General features: G+C 41.1%; 1 protein-coding gene across 2 annotated transcripts in view; it reads left to right on the top strand.

Moving 5' to 3' along the window:
- Nucleotides 1-24,730, top strand: part of COLGALT2 (collagen beta(1-O)galactosyltransferase 2) — a 201,986-nt gene that overhangs the window by 105,816 nt on the left and 71,440 nt on the right. For both annotated transcript variants that reach the window (XM_083156772.1, XM_083156771.1), the window contains exons 2-5: nucleotides 5,647-5,757; nucleotides 20,389-20,506; nucleotides 20,842-20,976; nucleotides 23,518-23,722. In XM_083156772.1, coding sequence (XP_083012898.1) covers nucleotides 5,647-5,757; nucleotides 20,389-20,506; nucleotides 20,842-20,976; nucleotides 23,518-23,722 — 569 coding nt within the window. The remainder of the gene's footprint in view (nucleotides 1-5,646; nucleotides 5,758-20,388; nucleotides 20,507-20,841; nucleotides 20,977-23,517; nucleotides 23,723-24,730) is intronic.

Below are 24,730 nucleotides of genomic sequence, written 5' to 3'. Positions count from 1 at the left end.
GGCTACAATTTGCCCACAACACTGTTCTTCTATACTTGGCATACCTATACCAGCTCCAACCCTGACCTGACCCCCTTGTCAACCCTGTCAATGGACAGAGGGGGGCCCTAGACTGCACACCCTGTAATGAGAGGTGCTACCTTGCTGAGATTTTTAGCTATATGCAAGACAGAGAGGGTTTGCAGGTGCACTATGCAATCATTACTGCTAACATATATTCCTTTTCTAATTCATTTATGAGGATGTTAGCATACATTTGGCCAAATATATCTACAGTACCTGCTCACCACGTTATGGTCTCCTCATTAGAGCAGGTCCCTAGCACTATGTGGTTCATGCCTGGGGCGCAGGGCACCCCCAAGCCAGTCCAGCAAAACCACCCCAGGGCATCACATAAATAAAATATAGCTGTGAAGTGTAATATAGTGTAAAGTGTCATAGAATGTAGGGTATCTGTAAGAAACTAATAGTGATAAAGGGTGTGTCAAAAAGAAAAAAAAATGTGAAAAAATACATATAAAAAAGACATACATAGAAAAATGATGATATGTTTATGTGAGTCTATGTGTAAAGTAGCGATGCCCTGGAGTGGTCCAGCTAGACAAGCTCAAGGGGGCCCCGCACCCAGACAATTACCCCAAGAAAACTGACATTTATAAATTATTAGGACTTACTTGAAATTATGCCTTCATCACAGTTGTGCAGTCATTGCTAGTCCCTGATTAAAAACATTTGAGGGTGGTGGGGGAGGGGTGCTAATCTAGGCAGAAGCAATCTCAGGCTTCAGGTGTGTACGGATACACAATATAGACTATGGACAGAGGAGGGCCCTAGACAGTGACTGCACACCCGGTAATGAGAGGTGCTACCTTGCTGAGATTTTTAGCTATATGCAAGACAGAGGGGGTTTGCAGGTGCACTATGCAATCATTACTGCTAACATGTATTCCTTTTATAATTCATTTATGAGGATGTTAGCATACATTTGGCCAAATATCCATCCCTGTCCATCCCTGCCAAGTCATCAAGAACCGCAAAAAGCTTCTTCCCGACAGCTATTCAGCTATTGAACAATGTACTCTAAGATATTGCTAATCTAAACACCTGACTGCTCTATCTAACCTTGCAAATCATAACATGTGAATTGTCATTTGTATGCTTATCTCCTGTTATCCCTCTTGCACCATGCTTGAAGCTGCACTGATCCCCCAAAAATTCCTAGTATACGAGAGTATACATGGCCAATAAAGTGATTCTGATTCTGATAAGGAATTGCAAAAAAAAAAGCAAGTTGCATTTACATCCAACTCTGAATGAGGTTCCACAGTTCGCACCTATATAAGAGGAGTGCTAGCTTGGCAGGCGATACTTGTTAATTGTTCAAATACATTTATTTTTAAATATGAGGCTTCCCCACTCCCCATGAAAGGAATCTGGCTTAAGCTGGCCATATAGAAAGTATCGATCTTAAGATCGATTGCGCTCATGATTGTGTACAATTTCCCTTGAAATCCCCGGCAGTCCTTGGTGGTTTTTGGACACACAATCTACTCACAATCCATCATACAATCAGTCATACAATCCATCTGCTGATGGATTGTATGATTGTGTACACAAGATGTGCAATCCATTTTACAATCAATTGAGATTGTATGATTGGGTAAAATATCTTTCTGATGTATGGCCACCTTTAGGGTTGTCCCACACCCTAGACCTGAACCCTTAGAATGTTATGGATTTACCAAATTATGAGGTTTCCTAGATGTGGGATGTGTAAGCCCTTAACAATGGCCAAGATTGCGCAAAAAAAACTATTTAATTGCAAAATGTTCTATAATAAGTAATGTTTAAATAGTGCACCTGCATTTGTTCTCTTTGTGTGTGCACTAAAGTCTCAGCAGAGTGGCACCCTTCATTCCTTTTGACCACTGCACAGATTTTGACCTTAGTTGTCTCTGACCTCGGCCCTGTCCTCAGCCTGGATATTGACCTTGCCTACCACATGACCTGACTACTGCCCAGATATACAGTAGTCCTTGTTTGTCTGCTACATGCAATGACCTGTGCCAGGATACTAACATTGCCTGTTAGCCACGTACTCTGACTTTAACCATCATATTTAGTGACTTGTCCTCACCTCTTCTGCATACTTGCTTTGTCTGTTAGCTACCTGCCCTGACCTTAACCTACATACTTACTTTGCCTTTTAGACATCTGCCTTAACTTCAGTCTGAATACTCACTCCCCTATTTGCCAACTGTCCTAACCTTTTCTTATACCAGACTGCCCTGGCCGCTGCCAGCATACTGACTTTATCTGTGATTTGCCTGTCCTGACCTCAGTGTGTATATTGTATTCTGTTTCCAGTCCTGTTACTTGGTTTCTCTCTGCGGAGGAGATGGTATTTGTGTCATACAGTATGAATCCTGCTCAGTATGTTGGTGAGCCCTATTACAAGTCTTAGCTGTACCTATTTGTCCTTTATAAATATTCAGTGGTATGAAAGTGTACTTTGTAATCTTAATACATTCTGGTGATTTTCCATGTTGTCAAAACGATTCAGTTTACTGCAAGAAATCAATCTAGTTCAGCAAGTTGATACTTTTTGTTCTTAAAAAGAAAAAAACAAAAAAACATTCCACACTTCTCAGTTTATTTTGAGTAAGATACAGCAGACAGCTCCTGTATTCTACACATGTACAAATGGGATGGAGTGTCTCCACAAATAAACAGATATTTCCTGTAACCTGACGATTCAGAAAAAGAAGTCTGCCTTCTCTCTAAAGGCTTTCTTGTTTGCAGGCAAAACGAAGTCACGAAATAAAAAACATATGTCATTTTGGTGAATTAAGCATTTGGACGAGAGCAGATGACCTAAAAACAAACTGAATAAAATTAGCTAAAACTTTTTTTAGTGTTACTTTTTTAGGTAAGCTGTCTGGATTTAGTAGATATTTATACCTCACGGCGAAAAACCGGTTTCATAAAAAAAAAAAAAAAGGTTGATAACACTAAGAAAACTTCCAGGGATGGAAAAATCCCATATGCCATACAGCTGGTGCAGTGAACAAGTGTGTACATACATGTGTAATATACACATCCATTACCTCGTTCCCTCCATTGCAACAGCAATGATAACTGCAATGTATTACTCACATTTGTCAGCAGGCACTGTAACACTTGGAGGGTCATATTTAAGTAAACCTCCGGAATAACATCTCCTGCATACGGGGTGAGACAATGTTTCTCTGCTATGAGTGTGCAGAAACTGCGTTTTCAGATTGATCAATGCCCTTGTATTGAGTGCCTTATGGGGAGATGTGCTGATGAGCGTTCTGAGGGATGCGGCAGATGCGATGCGTGAGAACACTGCCTCTGACACCGGTGATTATAGAATTATCCAGCTTGCTGATTATTAATCACCGGGTGATAGCGACACGCGGGGCCGCACATCGCTATGGCTATGGCCCCTACACACGGAGCAAAGTAGGGGCATTTTCTAGTGAGATTGCTTAGAAGATGCTCCTTAATCGCTACATGTGCAGGCCCCATATTACATTCTCTTCTTTCCCTCCCAAACTAAGTTGTACCACTGAGTTCAATATGCGCATATTTGCATAACGTTTGGTTAAAGTTAGATCACAGAAGATGTTATTGAAACAGTACCAGATATGAGCAATTTCTTCCTACGTGTAGAGAACTGTCCACAAGCTCTTGTTGAGAGTTGTTGTGTTGTCTGTTCTGTGCTGCAAGGTGGAGGGTCAGGTAACACTGGTATTGCCAAATCCCTACTCCTGGTGCATTAATGAACAATGGGGCTTAGCAGCTGTACATATAGGAAAGAAACTGGATGCTGATCTCCGATATGATTCAAAAACCTCCTTTATACACTTACCTCAGTTTGTCTAACATTTATGTTTCATCTAAAACCAGGACTTTGTACTTTAAAAACTGCATCTGCCGTGGGACAGACTGTGGGCCTGGTACAGAGATTTATATAAATCCTATATTAGGTAAATATCTGAAGTGTAATCATCTGTGCATGTGCAGATCAGGTCACAGTTCCCCAAAAGCCTCAGCATTTGGGTACGTTGACTGTGAGCATTCCAGAAAATGGGTGTGTGTCTGCTCTATTTTCTGAGTGTGCCGAAATAGATGCAACTTCACTGGCACAAGAGCATGACTTTGACTTACACCCTGATGGTTACTCCGATGTCCGATGCTCATGTTCCTTTTCTGATGCTATATGTTCAGCTGTAGCAGTGAACCAGAGAAGCCTGCAGTGGGCATCCTCTGCCTAATTTCTTGCAGCTGCTGCTTACAAAGACATATGTTAGGGGTAGGATGTGGTAGAGTCAAGTTAGGGATAGGGATACCAGAATCCATTGGAACTTTGACCATCGGGATGCTGGTGTTGGCATCCGGACAATCGAAATTGTGACTGCCGGGATTTTATACCCAATGTCAGTGTATTTACTTTTGACTGATTTATTATTATGCTTATGTGATCATTGTGTGTACTGCAGAATTTTTTATGCTGTTTATTACATCATAGGTGACCTATTAAACAGTTACTTTTATTGATAGAGCTCTAAATATGGCGTTATAATCTCCCTTTTCTCTCATGATACTGTTGCAGGAAGGTGACCTCCCTATTTTTATTGCTTCAAGTGCTGCCTCCTCCATAGTGTGAACGGGAAACGGGTCGCTCGACCCTATTAACCCGTTCACACTGCACAGCAACACGGCAGAGAACCAGTAAGAACCCAGGTTCGTATTCCCGTGTTGCTACCATATAGCTGTAACCGGTAACCCCCTTCACATCGCACCAATTACCGGGTTGAACCGGCAAGAAACCGGCATAAACCCGGTAATCAGGTGCGATGTGAAAGGGGTATAATTCTCTAGTGCTATTCAGGACAGGCATTGGGTTTTTGTTTTACTAGTTTGTGCACAGTGTGTAAAGATTCTAAAATAAAGTCATAGTTGCTGAATAATCTTGTGAATTCTTGTAATAGTATTATAAAGAATACAAACTAGTGATCAACGGGGCTGTCCTCTGTTAAAGCATACTAGTATATAACTAGCCCAACATATGGCTGCAAATGATGGTTTCACTGTGCAATGTGTATCAGCCAAACCATGCAGCAAATACTGTATGTAACATTAGCCATAGGATGAATCCTCTCTTCATTACCTAGGGATATAAATATGGTTCAAAACTTGTGTACATGTCTAGGTTTATTAGTTTTCAATAACTTAACTCCATGCCAACATGGATAGTTCATAACCCCACTATCCATGTTGGCATGGAGTTGATTTTAGATAGCGTAGCGAGCCACCGAGCCCCGCAAGGGGACTCAGACGCACGGCGCCATGCTGGCGCTGTGAAACTACACAAGTACCATTATTTCATGTGAAGAGCATGACCTGTGTAGCTACAATAATGTTAATTATTGCTTTGTAGGAGTATAGCTGTTTACGAACATGTTGGCTATTGGCTACTTGATATGAAATTTTGGCCATTGACTACTGTTACAAGACTGCCAAGTCATTGCTGTTGGATAGGAGATAGGCAACTGGTTTCTGCAGGTGAAGCAACATAGAATATCTAAGTTACTGATATGATATATCTTGTTTTTCTAGGGCAGCAACAGATCACAATATCGATAACACTACAGATGTTTTACGAGAATGGTTAAAGAGTGTGCAAAAATTATACCATTACGTTGAATGGAGGCCTCTGGCTGAACCTCAGTAAGTATTATACTTTGTAACTTCAAAGTATTGTAACAGCAATGTAAATGCTTCCAGCCACCAATGAGTAGCCTTGTACCCGTTGACATGTCTTTAGTAGTCTAAGTGAAGATTGTACTGTAGGGGTGAAAGGCAATAGGAGGTGGGAAATTGTGAGATAAAAACTTAAAATAGTAGTGTAAAATAACACAAATAAAATTGTCACACATTTAAGCAAAACAGAAAAATCATGTATGTCTATGTAAGTATGTTTTTTGTCTTGTCTTTGTGTTGTGTGTTTTTTGATTGACAGTCAAATTATAATGTATTAAATGACTGATCATTAACCAATGAATGCTCCATATATTTTAGACTAAGAAGTCCATTAAAAGTTATGTTTTAAGTGAATAATCAAACCACATAATTTAATATAATAAAGAGTGCGCCCAAAAAGGCACATTTGTCTTACCATTTGCCTCTTGCAACATAACATAACTAGCACAATATAAGAAACAAATAGCGCATAGTATAAAATTTTCTCCTTTCACAGGTCAGATTACACAAGATGATTCACTAACGTGTAACTGTTCAGTCTATTTTCATGGGGCTTGTAAAATATAGCACAAAGTATCAATAATCACAGGAAACAATGTAAGCTTAATTTTTCATTAAGTCCTTTTGGAGATAATGGGGGAAATTTACTAAAGGAAATTTGTAAAAATAGGTGTATTTGTATCCAGAAATACACTTATTTTTGACATTTACTTTCCCAAAATTATGGCAATTTGTATTCGTATTGATAGCACATCAATACGAATATGAATTGCTGTATTTTTGGGATAGAAAATGTCAAAAATTAGAGTATTTCTGGATACAAATACAAGAAATCAGAATAATTAGCTATACTCTTCAATTTAAGATTTACAGGTATATTAAGAGAGCGCCACACACTAGAACTACCAATTGTAAGTTTTTTAATAAAAATAAATAAAGCACAATAAAATTACACAGTATTAAAAATACACAATAATTGATCATTTCTCATTGATACAATCAATCTAAGATTTATGTAATGGTATCCGGCTCCATATAAATTCAGAATGAATCAGACTGCCACTTTGGAGGAAATAAATAAATTTAGCAGTCACAATTAAATTTCCAAACATAGAACCGGGTTTGGTTGTAAAGTTGGTGTCCCAGCTGTAGTTTTTCAAACAGCGGTAATGAGGTACAAAGTGCCCCATATTTGGGGAGAGAGATTGGAATTATACGGTCCACGGCAACAGATGGCAAATAGATATAGAGTGCAAAAAACCCCTATCTTGGGGAGAGTGATTGATACAACCTTTTATTGGTGGCGTCTCCGGCAGTGGTCACGCTGTTTGTAGAGGCCGGAGGTATTCCAGCAGCTCAATATCACCCGCGCCGCTGCTGTGTGGTGACAGGCGGCAGTTTGTAGTATTCAGCGGGGAGAGAGCTGGTTCAGACGCACATTGGTTTTGCGGTTCCACCAGATTGTGGAGATGGGGTGTCACGCCGGCTAACGCTCTACCCGTCCTGTGCTGTTGTCCGATGACATACAGCTGGCCAGAGTCTTATTGTGGGGAGCGAGCCGATAGTGAAAAGATCAGCGTTTTTGAGATATACTCAGCCAGATGGAAGCCCGTGATTGCAATTGCAGCTATGCAAAGTAAAAGGTGCAGTGGACACTCCTTGCGGGGAGACTGACAGGTGACAGTCAATTTCAATCGGAGCTGATACAGGGGTACAATGCTCCCCCACCCTTGCCGCGCTTCTCCGTTATTAATAGCAACGGTTTCTTCAGAAGGAAAGAAGAAACCGTTTCCTTCTGAAGAAACCGTTGCTATTAATAATGGAGAAACGCTGAGCTTTTCACTATCGGCTCGCTCGCTGGGGAGTTAGGTTATCAAATGTAACAGACCAGTGAATCTGGTTTGTTTACAGACAGGTTTATATTATAGGCAGGTATCATGTACACAAACATTAACAGCGTTTCTCACAATAAAATACATATAATTAATAACAAACGTCATAAACATAATTTGTTAAAAGATCGTCCGGTTAGTAATCATTTTGTTCGTTTGAAGTATAGTAACCAATAGGGTTAGTATAGCAGAAAAGCAGAATAAGCTAGATTTGATCTGCGTTGGCTGTTTTTAAGGTTTCTTTTTGGCACAGTTCAAATACAAAGCACTTACAGTAGTCCACTGAATGTTTCTGACAAAATAATATGGGTCTGGCCAGACCAATACAGGTACCTGTTCAAAATCACTCAGACCTTTCAGTCATCTCTCCATGTCTCCCAGCTGCTGGTGCCTGTGACCAATGTAGCAGCTATCTCCAGAGTCCACGGGTCCAAATAATGGTAATAGTTGGGTTGCTGGTCTGTTGAAAAGGTGAAATAACACAATAGGCAGATATACTGACGGTCTTTTTTTCAATCTTTGCTAAATCACTTAAAATTGCTAGGAGACGACTATTTATTTTCAGAAAAGCTTAATTCCCAGCTATCATTGCATTGTATGCTCTACTAGTAAACCCACTCAAAGCAAATGCTTTGAAAGCTAGTAAGGCAGCTAATTGTACATGACTGCCTCGGTGAGAGAGAGAAAGATATGTAGTTTCACTTGCAGCCAACAGATGGCAGTGTTTCGGTGACACACAGGCACTAGACATGTATATGTGTATATATAGAGAGAGAGCGAGAGAGAGAGAGAGAGAGAGAGCGAGAGAGAGAGAGAGAGAGAGAGAGAGAGAGAGAGCGAGAATGTAGTCATGGCACACACTCGGACTGACCAATAATTGCAAGCGGAGTACACTGGGTACTACGCCAACGTTTCGAGGTTTAGTCCGTTAATATATATACGTGTACACGTGGCTGTCTTTTTGAATTTATTGCCGCCGATATATATATATTGGACGTTGCTGATGCCCACATTGCTACAAGTGTGCAGAGTCTTATTGCAAAGAGCCAACACACAAGTGTCTACGCAGCAGCGGCTTTTTAGTGTGGATATAATTCCACCTTCACCATCTTGCCTATCTATAGATAACATCTGGAAGAAACTGAGGTCTACGTTTGACCCTTAAGAGCGTATATACTGTCCATCCTATAATATTCTCGAGTCATATCCTTACCATACGGCAAGTGCTGATCTGACAATCTCTTTAAGATTCTCTACACCTAGAAGGGGCTGAATATGGGACTAACATTTGTCTCACTTCATATGGATCTGTAATCTTCAAACTCAGTTTTACTACTAACTAAAGATTGTGACTTCTTCCATAAAATTGAGTTCTATCATATGATTTGAAAATATTTGATCCATCCTCATGTATTCTTTTTGTGTCTATCTTATAAAACCCCTGATGAAGTCTTTCTAAAGACGAAACGCGTTGGGTTATCATCGTCTTCAAAAGAATTGAGATACCACACGTTTTTTACAATTTTTTAATAAAATATGTTAAATTTTAGAAAACGTCTTTATTATTTGTATACTTGAAATACCTAACAACTGCACATAAGGTGGTGGAAACCTCTGGCGCTCTCTATCCATCCTACTATCCATACCTTTTTGTCTCCCACTAACAGGGGGGTCTCTTTAGAGTAGCAGCCTTCTGTGTGGCGCGACTTGAGTCACTCCTGGATATATATATATATATATATATATATACACAGGTGATATGTCAAATTGTCATTGAAGTGAAAGGGCACAATCAAATAAATGACAAAAACTTTTTTCTAATACACCTTCTTTTCTTTGGTTATACAATAGTCAGACACTTTAACACCTTTCTGCAAGTTTTTGTCTTCCTATGTAAGTACACACCAGCATTAATTTCCTTTTTATCACATCATTTAAGACTTAAAAGTACACACTAGTAGATATATCTGCAGATCAATTGATCTAAAGATACCTTTACAGATGGACTTCTCCATACACACTTCCCGATCCATAGGCACTGACATCACGAATGGGAGGGTGCCTGCGACCACTGAGCTGTCAAGCACCGGCGGCTCCCAGCACTGTACGGGCAGTCAGTGGATTGAACATCCACCGTACACAGAGCACAATGTGCCGGTATATAATTAGATGTGTTCCACCACCATTCACGATATATATCGCTTGTACACACTCGGCCAGTGTGTGTGCACCTTTAATTAGTTCATTTTTTAACACCACATGATTACACTAAATAATACAATTTCTGACTCATTTTATTAGTAGATTGACAATTCAGTATTTAAGATAATCAAATTGAAAAAAAGACTGAATTAATCACCATAGGCGTGCACACGGGGGGTGCCGGGGTTGCACAGGCACCTCCTAATGACAGGCACGATCGCAGCCAGGTCCGACTTCACAATTGAATAGCTGGCTGCAGTAATGGGCCCCATACATCAGCAATCACAATTTATGGATTTTCAGATATTGGGATTTTTTGGCCAGATAAATGGATTTTACAATCTATCCGACTTTGCCCACACATTACAGATTTTTTCAGTGATCGGCAGATTTTTCCATCTAAAGATTGCATCTTCATATCTGGAAATTGCCCCATCGATTGTCATTTTAGCTGTTCATAATGTAAATAGATAAGGAAGACGAATTGGGAATGCCCACACAGCTAAAAAAGATCTGCAGATAATACCAGATTATTAAACATGTTTAAAAACCTGATTAAGCAATCGATTGGCGATTTTGATTGGGATTGCCAAAAGGGGGAGCCCACACATCTAAAATGAATTGTGGCAATCATCTCCATATCTGAAAATTGTCACAATTAATTGCTGATGTATGGGGCCCTTTACAGACGTGTCAGCAGGATACACTACATCGTAGACGTAGAGAGTACCCTGGCTGCCTGTAGGGGGAGCTGAAGTGCACAGACAGCTCCTCTCAGGCATTACTAAACAGTGCTGGCCGAGTGGCCGGGTGAGGCCTTCCTGGTGTTAAAATGCTGCAGGTGAGCTGAAACAGGGGGGTTTGGATGTTATATGAGGCTATGACTTTGTTTTAGAGGGGGAGGGGGAAGGTATATTGGTCTTTAATAATGCTGGCTGCTTTTTTTTTGCTATGTCAGAAAGGTGTGTGTGTAAGCTTTTTGTAAGTATACTGTGTGTGTGTGCATAGTAGGGCTGTGTATATGTATACTATGTGTGTGGGAGGGGGCTCTGTGTATACTACAGTACATTGTGTGTGCGCATGCTGTGCCTGTATGTATACTATGTGTATATGTGTGGGCTATGTATAACTGTGTATATGTATACTGTGTGTGTGTGTGTGTGTGTGTGTGTGCATAGAGGGGCTGTGTGTATGTATGGATATATATATACTGTATATACAGTATATATTTTGTGTGCATACTGTAGGGGGGCTATACATATGTATACTATGTGTGTGGGGGCTCTGTATGTGTATTCTACATCTGTATGTGTGCAGGCTGTGTGTGTATGTGGGGGGCTGTGTATATGTATACTATGTGGGGGGCTCTGTATGCATATCTGTTTGTGTGTGTGCATGCATAGAGGGCTGTGTATATGTATACTATGTGTGTGTGTGTGTGTTGGGGGGGGGGGGGGCATTTGCCCCTGGGTACTTGGGGTACAAGTGTCCCAAGTCCGCCGCAGCCTCCTTGCCTTTTGAGCCGCTGGCCGGGTGCTGCCTGCCACTGACAAATAAAGTAGCTTCAGTGTGCGGTGTGCAGCATCTGGCCAGTGGCTCAAGGGAAGGAGGCTGCGGCTCCTGTGGGCATCTTATAAGAAGAGCACCCAGCGCTACCCGGAAGTGGGGATTCACGGGAGCGCGGGTGTGCAGTGCGCACCCCCAGCAATGAGCATAAAATTCCCCTTGTCAACAAACATTTAACCACCCCCTTCCCAGGGAGCATGAAACCCATGGTAAGGAGCATGTGACTCCTAGCAAAGAGCAATTCACACCCCTTCCCCCCATGGCATAATCTGTAATGGCCATCACAGTGTGAGGTGCAACATGTAATGTGCATTAAGGAATGTGGTATACTATGTAATGGCTGTGTGATCTGTAATATGCATTACGGTGTAAATTTTTGGTAGTCCCTATTGTCCCTGTTTTACTAACATTTTTTTAAGCCCTGGCATAGTGGAATGGCCATTACTTTGTGTGGCATGTGTGATGGGCATTTTTGTGCGTGGCATTATGTCTAATGGGCATTACAGTGTGTTGCATTATGTGTAAAAATAGGCGATGACGGACACGCCCAGTAGGTAGTGATGGCCACGCCCCTCCAATGGTGCACCCCCTAAGAAAACGGGCTGCGCACGCCTATGTTAATCACTTAAAGTGTTTTGAATATAAACCAAGTATCAACCAAATAAATAAAAAAATTCTGGATCATTTTGACTAGTTTGACTAGTAATGCAAAACTCCAGACTAAGCTTTTGACATTTCTTATTGAAACAACATTGAAATGAATTGGCCCATTCATTTCAATGCTTGTACAGGTATAAAGGTTTCTTGTCTGTTTTTTTTTTTGTATCTCACATGTTTGACATTATCTTAATTATCTGTATGCAGTAAAAACATTAATGAGTTCTAAAAGCAATTATGTAAATTTAGTAAATTTCATAGTCACCTGTTCTGTTGGCACTTTCATTTGTTGTATGTTACTGTTGTTTCCCCCTAGATGTTTGTATCGTAGGTCAGTTTGCATTTACTAGATCCGTGCTAAGGTGAAAAAAAATAGAGAAATATATACCCCTATACCAGGCATTCCCAACCATGGTCCTCAAGGCACACCAACAGTGCAGGCTTTAGTGATATCCAGGCTTCAGCACAGATGGTTTAACCAGAATCACTCAGGTATTAATTATGTCACCTGTGCTCAAGCCTGGATATCACTAAAGCCTGCACTGATGGTGTGCCTTGAGGACCGTGGTTGGGAATGCCTGCCCTATACCCTCACAAAAAGTAAAGCTTTTTCTCCTGTGCTCATCCCAAACTTTATCTAAAATCTTTAATATCTCTCTGATATACTACCAGCCACTGCTGGCCCTTAACTGTCATTTTCAAACACAGCCTGTGGCATGACAGTTAGGAGCTGATTACTTTTCAAGGCTTAGTACATTTGGCCCTCTCTCCTGGTTTCTTTCTTTTTTCAATTCAGTTTTTATTGAAGCATATGTATCAAGACAGATTAAACATTTAGTTGACAAAACATATACAGTAGCATGCACATTTAAAAGCACATATAAACTTGTCAACATTACATGTGTACGATTAATAGCTCTGACATTTTGACAGTTACTAACAGAAATAAAAGTAAAATAATTGTACAATGAATCATAAAGATGCACTGCTCCTATCGTCCTAATCTAATTTTTCCTAACCAACAAAAAGGAAGGCGTGAGCTGTATTCACAGCCTGCGTCCAGATAATAAACAATGAGTTATCTAATTCAAATTGAATCATAACATATGTTACAGGAACGGGTATGAATGTATTATTACTGGATTCTAGCGAATACATACACCCATCAATTACCGTTTAGCACTACAGTATATCCAGATGTGCAAAAAAGGTTAATTTATAGCCTCACGGCCAAAAGTGAAGAGGGCCTAATAGGGTGTTGTGCCAAGCTGCCCCTACTAGGGGGCGTCAAACCCCTAACAGAAATACAAATAACATCAAAAGGTGGAGCGCTAAAGAATGGATCAATCAGTTAATTGTAAAAAACAATGCACAGTATTAATTACTAAAAATATTCAAATTAATACGGTATAAAATATAAGACAATTAATTCAGCAAATAGTATAGATTAGTATAGATGCATAATTATTTGCTATGTGTGAAATTGATATCCTTGCTTTTTACATGTTTCGCTGTCTTGCTGACTGCTTTCTCAAAGGTTTGTTTTGAGAAGGCTTTCAGCAAGATAGTGAAACATGTAAGGGAGCACCTGCTGATTTTTACAGTATTGGGATACTTTTGGTTGTCATTGGACTTCCCGTGTTGGAGACCGATTCTGAGACTAGCCACTCCTGGGCATCTAACTGAAAAGGTGCCATCACTGTCCAACTACTTTGGATAACACCACCTTCTCACTGTGGATTACAAATATTGCAACATCGTTGAGGACACCCCCACTCCATTCGGGGACTGCTTATATCCTCCAGCGTTATTCTACTAATCCGGCAAGGTATCAGAAGGACCTACCCAGGGGAAATTGTCTTATTTTTTATATCATATTAATTTGAATATTTTTAGTAATAAATACTCTACATTGTTTTTTTTTTACAATTAACCGATTGATCCAGTATATCCAAATATTAGCTTCACACTTTTAATTTTCAAATGATATGGACCATTTTATAAAAATATAAAATAGCATTAAATATAGCATTAAAAAGCAAGGATATTAATTTTACACATAGCAAATAATCGGTATATCATGTCCAGTGAAATCTCATAAATCAAGAAGAATGGTCAAAAATGTGTCTGATGGGAGAGAGACTAAAAGGCTAAAATAATTAAACCCATTCATGTAATGGCCTCTACAAAGCATGTAAGTAAATATGGAACATACACAGTAGCTGCTGGAATTTATTACCACAGATGTATTAATGGCATTCCATTAGCTGGCGCAGATGGGTGATAGCCATGAGCCGCAAAGCCAGGGCTATATATATATTGAGCAATGACTTCTTGTGACCTGAATGGGGTCATTAACGAAAGTGTTTCCAAATCATCATTCTTGGTATGTATCACAGGAGGGGTGTTGAATAGGGTTCCGACAGTCGGGGAGGGAGAATAGCCGGTGGCCGTCAGGAACCCGTCTGTCGGTGTTTTAACAGTTGGGATCCCGACATTGGGTAAATGACTGGGGGGGTTTACACCTTGCGGTGTCACTCTGCGCTGGGAGACCTCTGTGGATGTTACCTGTATTCTTGCGCCGTAATTACAGCCAGCATAAATGGATATCAGACGTTAGGTTTCAAGTTTTATATGACATTTATTAAATGATGTAAAAAAACACAAACAATACAGTCAGATTGGTGATGATAAAAAACAAATTCATATACTGAGTAACTACTCTATTCTATGTTCAATACGTGTCCTAATACCGGTACACACAAAACATAGGGAGGGTTGGGTTGGGATAACACACTGGGGGTGGATCTTTAAAAGGGGTGCCTGTGGTCCTCCGACTGTTCAGGCTGGTGTTGTTAAAGTTTTTGCGGTGCCTCTATGGGCTATGGTACCTCTTTCAGTTGAAGAAAGAACAAGGAAATGTCTGCCGGCAGACTCCCGTCGACTACCCTCCTTTTGCTCAGAGGGATGATCAGCGGGTCCAGGTGCTTGCGATGCCTCGACTAGTTTCGCCAGATGACTGGCTTCTTCAGGATGGTTGCAGTCGGGTAAATGACTGTTGGGATCCCGACTGTCGGGACCCTATCTGGCACCCCACGAGAGAACCAAAGAGCACATTACCTGAAGCCATGTGGGGAAAACATTGTGAAGATGAGTAGTGATAGAGATGTTAACATCTGAGATATATTTAGGCTCAGTGTCAAGTGAATCATCACTCTTGGGAGTACTCTGTGACAATGTAAGGGAGTAGTTAGCCAAGGAAGCCTGAACCCTGTCAAACATAAGTGCTATCTGTTTAAACTTTCTCTCAAAGTATAGTAATAACATCTTGGAGAGCTCTACTGCAACCTGGGCAGCGAAAGCAGTACCTACCATGACCATATGGTACTAAATGTACTAAATGTCTCATAAAAAGCAAAAGGAAAGAAAAACTGCACTCTGAGGAACAAATTTACCAAACAGTAGGTTACGTATATTATTTATTACTATAAAACATCACATATAACACTTAAAATAACATGACATGATTAATAAATTTCAGGAAATTCTAAAATTTAGTGCAATTTGATCATAAAATATATTTTTAGGTTAAGGAACAGAACCCCTCTGATCTTCCTTAGTAAAAGCTGAGACCCTCAGCGAAACGCATCAGCGCTGAGCACCCCTCTTCAAGCCTTCCTTTTGTGGATTACAACTACCATCTTTAATCGGATACCTGAACCAGGACTCAATTGCTGGACTCTGCCCTTGCATGGGCCGGATTGAAGCCATTAATTAAGGACAAGACTCTTGTCACACTCCAAGGGGACTTCTCCATCTTCTGCAAGCACAAAGCTTAAAAACCCCGTCATACATGAGTGTCTCATCATTAGCTGTCCTATTTCATTGCCACTCCATGTTTTACAAAAAAAGGTATTGTGCAGGATACCAGTAATCCAAAAGACCACTATGTACACTGCACCTTCCGACGCTTGATTAATGCGATAAGTATCAAAAAATAATATTATTGGGTTTGGTGAATATAATCAATCAAAATCCACTGCTGCTGCAAATGTCACTGTGGGTCTGCTTAGGACTCACATACGTAGCAAATATGGAGAAGGGAGAAAGAGACACTATGCACTGCTCTGATAAATAATTGTAAATATAGATATGTGAACTCCTTGCTGAATATCAAAGTTTTATATAAGAAAATATATATTCAAGCAGTACATAAAGTAAAAACAATTAATACACATGAAAAGATATTAAAATCTCAATATGTAGCACGTTTTGCACATATGATCCATATACCGGGATATACCATAAGGAATTGCTGACTGGGGTAGCTCAGGGTTAATACGGAATTGCCAAGCTGGTTAGTAAAGCATTTAGCAAGTTTGAAAGATAGTTGCAAGTTGCAATATTAGTAGCAGTTTATCCAGAAAGGCACCCGGCCAAATTAGCATGTACAGTAGGTGATCCACGCAAAGAAGTCATTAGGCCAGACGGTGCATATGCATGATAGCGTTACTTGTGAGTGGAATTCGTTTAGGTCTCCCACCAATTTGTAGTAAGTTGGTGGTAGGTGTAGGGGAGCCCGTTTGAGTGGTGTCCGTGAGCCCAGCAGCCGTTGGCGTCTGAGTGGGGAATTCAGGCAGCTTTCAGGCGCTACTGGAGATGGAAGCTGGACAGCACACACTCAGCACGCTTCTGCGTGTGGACGGGAGGCTGGATGGTACGTCAGCTAAAGTTCAGGATCAGGTGGTACAGGCGTGCAGTGGAAGTACGTTGACGCATTTCGTCTCCTTGACAACCAGGGACTTTTGTATTTTCAGTCTTGAAAAAGTCCCTGGTTGTTAAGGAGACGAAACGCATCAACGTACTTCTGCTGCTATGCGATGCGATTTTTAATTGTACAAGCACCCTGGTGGGTGCTTACAATGTTAAATGCACCCTCATTGTGAATGCCACCCACACTATCAACGCTAACCCTAAGCGTGGCGAGCGCAGCGAGCCCACGAGGGGCGGCGGTACACATCCTCCGACCTTTTTATACCCCCACTATCCACGTCGGCGTGGAGTCGATTTTAGATAGTGAGGCGAGCGCAGCGATCCACCGAGCCCGAAGTGTGGCGAGCGTAGCCAGAATACGAGCCCGAAGCGTGGCAAGCACAGCGAGCCCCGCGAGGGGGGCGGAATACATCTAAAGTAATCCGTGTCTCCTCGCGGGGCACGCTGTGCTCGACAAGCTTCAGGCTCGGTGGCTTGCTGCGCTTGCCACACTATCTAATATCAACTCCACGCCGACATGTATAGTGGGGGCATGAAAAGGTCGGAGGACGCGTACCGCCACCCCTCGCGGGCTCGCTGCGCTCGCCACGCTGCGCTCGCCACGCTGCGGGTTTGCGTTAATAGTGGGGGTGGCGTTGCCAATGGGGGTGCATTTAACATTGAAAGCACCCATCAGGGTGCTTGTACAATTAAAAATCACGATTGTATAAGATGTAATACAATCAAAAGATATATATGTACAAGTCGTATATGTAATCTGGACTCTTTTCATGTGATTGCCGCAATCAATCGCATGAAAAGCATCTAAATTGCATGTGCGATGCTGCTGCCCGGGAAGGTCCCAGTTGGCTCAAGTGGGGATCGCGGGCAACTTCTTAGAGGAAGAAGTTGCCCTAGTGTACAGTATGCCCAGATTACCTATTATCCTGAGATTTGTCACCATCTGTATTGGTTCACATCACTGAATGCCTTTTCTGCCATTTCACCTTGGTTGTCATCTTGCCATCTCAAACTTAATATTTACAAAACAGATTTCATTTGATTTATTTACCAATCTGATATCTCTGTCACTGTGGCAAACTTGAGAGAAAGAGACTCTCATCACTGCAATCCATTCTGAATGAAACTGCAAGGTTAATCTTCTGCGGTTCCACACTGTCAGTCCCTGCACTGATTACCTGTATTCTACCTTATTAAAAGTAAAATACTTTTACTTACAGAGAAGGCCAATTACCAAACATACTGGACATCTCCTCACTTATCTCAAAAAGTCTACCAACATGACCTTCTCATTATTTGCTCCCATTCACAAATACAGGACTATAACCTCTCTGTGGAATGCCCTCCCATGCACATTATTGGATCAGCTCAATCAGTGACGATATTTCCAAAAGTTGGAAATATTGGCATTTTTCGACGATGATAGGTCATTTTGCCAATGCAGATTTGATTAAAAAAAAAAAAAATTGTGACCATTTTCACCGATCCGCAGCCGCAATGAATACAGTAGGTGTGTGCCAATATTTCCGCCTGTTGGAAATATCAGCACTGATTGAATACTCTCCTCTAGTCTTCAAACCTTGGTGTTCCCTGAAACTCACCACTTCAGACGAGCTTATCAAATTCTGGAAATGCCCACAAGAAATTTAGAAACTTTCCTATCTAATTACATCCCCACTTTACAGTACAAACATATCCTCAAATTGTTCTTTCTTCACTCTCCCATCCCCCTGACCCCAGGCCAACATTGCTGTGTGACCATAAGATGCGAACCCACCAAGAACCTTTGTACCATTATACAATATATAACACCTACTGTATCCCAATGCCTATTTCCCTATAGCTTGTAAGTTTGGGATCAAGGTCTTCCTACCTCTATGACTGTGTCTGTTATTACCCAGTTTTGTTTTATCAATTGTAAAGCACCCCGGAATTTGCTGCACTATTAATGAAACTGATAATAATAAATAATACATAAGATACATTAATGAACTTTTCTGTATGTATCTCCCCAATCATGATATCTGCTAGTGACCAGCGGCCCTCAAAAGTCATCTGGGAAAGTGGCTAAAAGACCTTCCTTGTTCATGAATTGTTTAATACATGCAGGGCTAGTGCTGCATGCTATATAACGATTATTACTTTGTATTCAGAGCATGGCTAAAAATGGGGAGGATTGGACAGCTCAGGGCCTGCACATAAAATAGTCCATTTGTCATGATGACAAGACCAAGACTGGCTGCTCAGCTCGCCACACAGTTGGCCATAAATCATAATAGTAAACTTGTATTTTCCAGACAACATGATGCAATTTTTCATTTATTGAAGCTTTGGAGCTGACAGGTGTTGACAGGTGTGTGTATGTGTGTGTGTGTGTGGTAAATACCCACATGGCACTGGTCACAGCTCCTCCGCTTGTCACTATAGGCCTATTCTATACTATCTATGTATATACTAATTTACAATTTGCCAATTTCTTTGAATATAGGATTCATCAGCACATTATGGCATTGATGTTAACAAGTTATATTGGGCCAGATGTATCAAGCTTCAAAAAGTGATAAAGTGGAGAGTGATAAACAACCAGCTCCTATCTGTCATTTTTCAAACTCAGCCAGTAACATGACAGTTGGAAGCTGATTGGCTGGTTGTTTACCACCCTCCACTTTATCACTTTTTGAAGCTTGATACATCTGGCCCATTGTGTGATACCTCCCAACTTGAGTCCCCCCCGTCACCCATGACCAAACGATGTGTGTATGTGCACAGCATCTATTCCTGCAGCCAGAGGGGCTGGGGGCGTAGCCAGCAGTTCAGAGGGGGGCACTGTGGGGGCATGCCCCCACAGTGACAGAAAGGGGCATTGCCTCACGGGAGCATTGCGATTATAGGCCACACCCTCCCAGCTAGGCCACACACCCAAATTTCAAGCCACGCTGCGCATCCCTCCTGTGGCTGTAAAGTTAGGAGGTTGTTGTGAATAGAGTTCTTGTGGAGTATTAACACAACATTTATAGGCAGTACGGATGGTGAAATGGTTAGCATCACTGCCTCACAGCGCTGAGGTCATTCATGGGTTCAATTCCAACTGTGCAGAGTTTGAATATTCTCCCCGTACTTGTGTGGGTTTCCTCCGGGTACTCCGGTTTCCTCCCACAATCCAAAAATATACTGGTTCAACAAAATGAACCCTAGAATGTCTGTGTGTGTGTGTGTATATGTGGTCGGGACCATAGATAGTAAGCTCCACTGGGGCAGGGACTGATGTGAATGTTCAACTATACTCTGTAAAGCGCTGCGGTATATGTAAGCGCTGTATAAGAAACTGTTAATAAATAATAATAAATAAATAATGTATAGCTTGCTAGTATACTATGAATGCAGCCACATTTATTTTTACAAATGTTCTGCTGCATAGGACAAATAACTTTTCATAGAAAATTTAAAAATGACAACAGTTAGCAAAGTATGGGACAACAGAAGCATACAGCATTATCTCTCTTTTCAGATCCTACTCTGATGAATTTGGACCCAAGCACTGGCCGACATCCAGATTTGCCCATGTGATGAAGCTCCGTCAGGCTGCTCTGCGCACCGCAAGGGAAAAGTGGTCAGACTATATCTTTGTAAGTGGAATACTATTTATCCTGCCAAGCACAGAAAATCTTTCCAATGCATACATATTTTGTGGATTTATTTTTCATTCTGAACCCTTGTCACAATAGTCCCACAATAATGTGGCATTTACTCACAATAGTATCAATAGTAAGCAGCACACATCAGTATTCATTCTGCATGAACAGTTTCTGATTAAAAGCTATATTTTTGTAAATCAAATAAAAATTATAGACATATTGTTAGTATAATATACAGTATTGTACATATTACAGATAATTAGCATTTTCATATTCTGTAACATTTTGTAATTGATGTTCCTTTCATTTCTGCTTTTTGTATAAAGTATATAGATGCAGACAACTTTCTGACCAATCCTCAAGCATTAAATCTGCTGATTGAAGAAAACAAAACAATCGTGTCCCCAATGTTGGAATCACGGACGCTATACTCAAATTTCTGGTGTGGTATGACACCTCAGGCAAGTATTAACGAACCATGAAACATTACAGTCATCCTGAATGAATGCTGCACAGCTACCCTGATGTTAGGATAATCCACTCAGGACAAGATGTTTCAACATGTCTGTGTCTACCTTCCCCTCTGACCTCAGCATGTTCAGCTGACAGAATAGTGCCTGTGGCTTGAAAAATGAACAGATTATCATTTTCATTTACAGACACAATTTTACATTGCAAAATGAAGTTACACATCATATTACTAACCCTGTCGGAATGGCCTGGGAGACTCCAGAAAATCATATGTCACTCTTGGGCCCACAGAAAGTTGGGCAAGCCTCCCACAGCCCACCACACCATCCTCGGCTTTATCTTATTTCGTTAATATTTCTCTGCAAAATAAGTCTAGGTTTGGTCAGCGCACTTACTATGTAGCATGTAATGCCTTCTCTGCATCTAACTACCATTGGCTGGTGAATTCTGCTGCTTATATGCAAATACTGGCATGCAGTTTTGTGGAAAAATGACAATCATACCAATCACACACCAACAAGGATTTTGGCCCTTATTCAGATCTGATCGCAGTACAAACTTGTTCTCAAAATAAGCAAAACCATGTGCACTGCAGGTGTGGCAGATGTAACATGTACATACCCTCCAACTGTACCGAACTTGCGGGTACAGTACCATTTTTTTACAGTCTGTACCGGCAAATTTAAATTATACCGTATGTACCCCATTTTCAACCATTTCAGCGGTCAGACTCACACTCACACTGTGCACCGCATAATGTAACTTCCTCCTGGCTCCCGGGCCTCTGCTCCGTGTGCTGCCTGGACTGTGCCGGCTCTCCCCCTCACCCGTTCCCAAGAGTGCAATGCGCGGGCCGGTGCTGTGCGTCATGACGTCTGCGCGCCGGCACCGTGCACCCTGCGCAGTGCACACTCATGGGAACTCGTCTCAGCCCTCAGTCTCTCTCCACATGCACATAGACTGAGAAGGCAGCTCTTGGCGCGAATCTGCCTGTGCTGATGCGTGCGGTGGCCAGCCCCGGCGTGCGTGACACTGTGGGGGATCATCTTGCATCAGCAAGTAGGTGGCTCAGGCTGTACTACTTTAAAATCTCCATACTTGACTCTTCTTAAATCCTGTCCTTCGTGTGACGCACCTGCTGCAGGCTGCAGCTCATGTCACATGGCGGCTTGGTGGGCTGCTGGTATATTAAATAAGTATATTCAATATACTTATTTATTTAATAAGTATATTAAATGTACTTATTTATTTTAATATGCCAGCAGCCCACCAAGCCAATATGTGACATGAGCTGCATCAGGTGCTGGGCCGGGGGGCAGGGTGCCATATGCCCCCCAGGGCTCTGTTACCTGCATACCATCCAACACGGCTTCGCTCCCCCCTCCTCTCCTGCATTTTAAATACATATATCTGAAAAAATGCCCAGTATACATTCGGTAAGGTGGCGTGACCATGCCCCTTTATAAATGGCCATGCCCCCTTTCAGTATGTGTACCAATTTCTGCCCTAAAAATGTTGGAGGGTATGCATGTATAGAGAGAGTCAGATTTTTGTGAGTTATTTTGTTTCTGTGCAGGGTAAATCCCGGCTGCATTATTTCAACACACCCCACCCAAATTTAACTCTCTCTATACATGTTACATCTGCCCCACCTGCAGTGTATATGGTTTTGCCCATTTTGAGAACAAATTTTTACTGTGATCAGATCTGAATAAGGGCCTTTGTGCAGTGCCCTTGATGTTCTAAGCTCATTTTGTATGAATCCCAGTGCGACACTATGGAGGTTATTCTGGTTGGTGCGTAACTTTCCGAATTCTTTTGGAGCGGACCGCACGCCACGCTGTGCGGACATTGTAAGAACAAACGCCCACAGGTCCTCGCATTCGGACGGACTCGCTCTCTAAGAAGAGGGTGTGTTTTCGGACAACACAAAGATTCTGCACGGTCTTACTGGCCGTACGCACCAATGCGGTGTATTTCCGCAAAACTCACGACTATTATCTGAACTCATAAATCTGTCACATGACACACTTATGCAATTAGGCTACCTCATAAAAAAGGGATTGTTTGTAATTGTAATCAATTAAATCCTATTTGATACTTAAACACATTGCTACCACTTTACATTAACCCTTACATCATGTGAAGTGCTATTCAATCATTGTTACCCCTTTAAGTAATGGTCCCTTTAGTCAGCAATGCTTCCAATTGAAGCAATGAAAAGAGTGTAATTAATGAGTAATGAGTAGAGGAGTGGATTGTATTGGTTTGTACCGTGTATGTCTACGTTGTCTATCTCCAAGCTTTGATAACTCTCCTCCATAATTTGTTTAGGCAGTGACATGTGAATTATTACATATTTACTGTAAAGTGCTGTGTAGAATCTTAGCGCTACAGAAGTACTGTATACTTTTATGTTTGTTTTCATGGTTTCTTTCTTTTTTTTTCATTTTTTATTTATCCTCTGAATCCACTGAAGGGATATTTACTGTTTTCCTTTAATATATTAATCCTTACTGGGTTTTTTTCAGGGATACTACAAAAGAACCCCAGATTATGTTCTCATAAGAGAATGGAAGAGAACGGGCTGTTTCCCAGTCCCAATGATTCATTCAACAATGCTCATTGATCTACGGAAAGAAGCATCTTTAAATCTTCAGTTCTATCCTCCACATGAAGACTTTACCTGGACTTTTGATGACATCATTGTATTTGCATTCTCCTGTAGACAAGCAGGTATGTATGTGACCTGTGTGAGAGAACATAAACTATGGGTCAGGGCATTCTTAGGAGAACTAGCGCCACCCCTGCTTTTATATAAATAATAATGGTATGGGGAGCGCCAAGGTGCATAAAGCAATAAATATGGGAACTAATTCCCCCTTTTCTTAGTCTCCTCTTCCTACACCCATGTTATGAGGTACAGTAATGCGAATGGAAAATGTTTCCTCCTATTGGATATGAACTAGAACAGTTTAACCTGAGAGTACCCAAGAATAATCCGAATTACATGAGGTCTTTCTTTTTTCTCGGATTCAGTTTTATTCTAAAACCACATAAAACACATTTAAAGCTCATTTCCAAATATACTTTTGAAGTTTGACGTTTGAGGGACAGATGTTGCTAACACTTGCTCTCTTAAGGCGAGATGTACTAAGCCTTGAAAAGTGATAAAATAGAGAGTGTTAAACCAACAACCAATCAGCTCCTACCTGTCAGTTTTCAAATCTAGCCTGTGAGATGACAGTTAGAAGCTGATTGGCTGGTTGTTTATCACTATCCATTTTATCACTTTTCAAGTTTAGTACATCTGGCCCTTACTATAAAGGCGCTTTGATAGACTGTTCAGACCTCCTTTGGATCCTGATAATTTGTCAATCAAGGAGTTTCATCATACATGGTTTCTTCAGGGTGTTAAAATCATAAATATTTTATTTCTATTATCTTCAGATTTAGAAGAGTGTTCTTATAGTACACCTTCAGAATTGATGGTGTTTTCTTAAAAAGCTTACTGTCTGCTGCAGGGCTGGATTAAAGGCCTTATGGGCCTGGAGCTGAATATGTTCAAGGGCGTTATATGAGAAGTGGAGGAGGTGAGGCCAATGGCATGTAGGACCCAAACACTATTTGCCCCAGTGTCTCCTTAATTATACAAAAGTACAAAAATTGCATAAATGTGTAAATAGGAATGCAAATTTACTGCTTATGATTTATGGTCAATTATGTGGCCAGCTGGGGATCATC

The sequence above is a fragment of the Crinia signifera genome, chromosome 8, assembly GCF_055691185.1.
Source record: "Crinia signifera chromosome 8, ASM5569118v1, whole genome shotgun sequence".
Lineage (NCBI taxonomy): Eukaryota > Metazoa > Chordata > Amphibia > Anura > Myobatrachidae > Crinia > Crinia signifera.
This window is presented reverse-complemented; position numbering and strand designations above follow the sequence as displayed.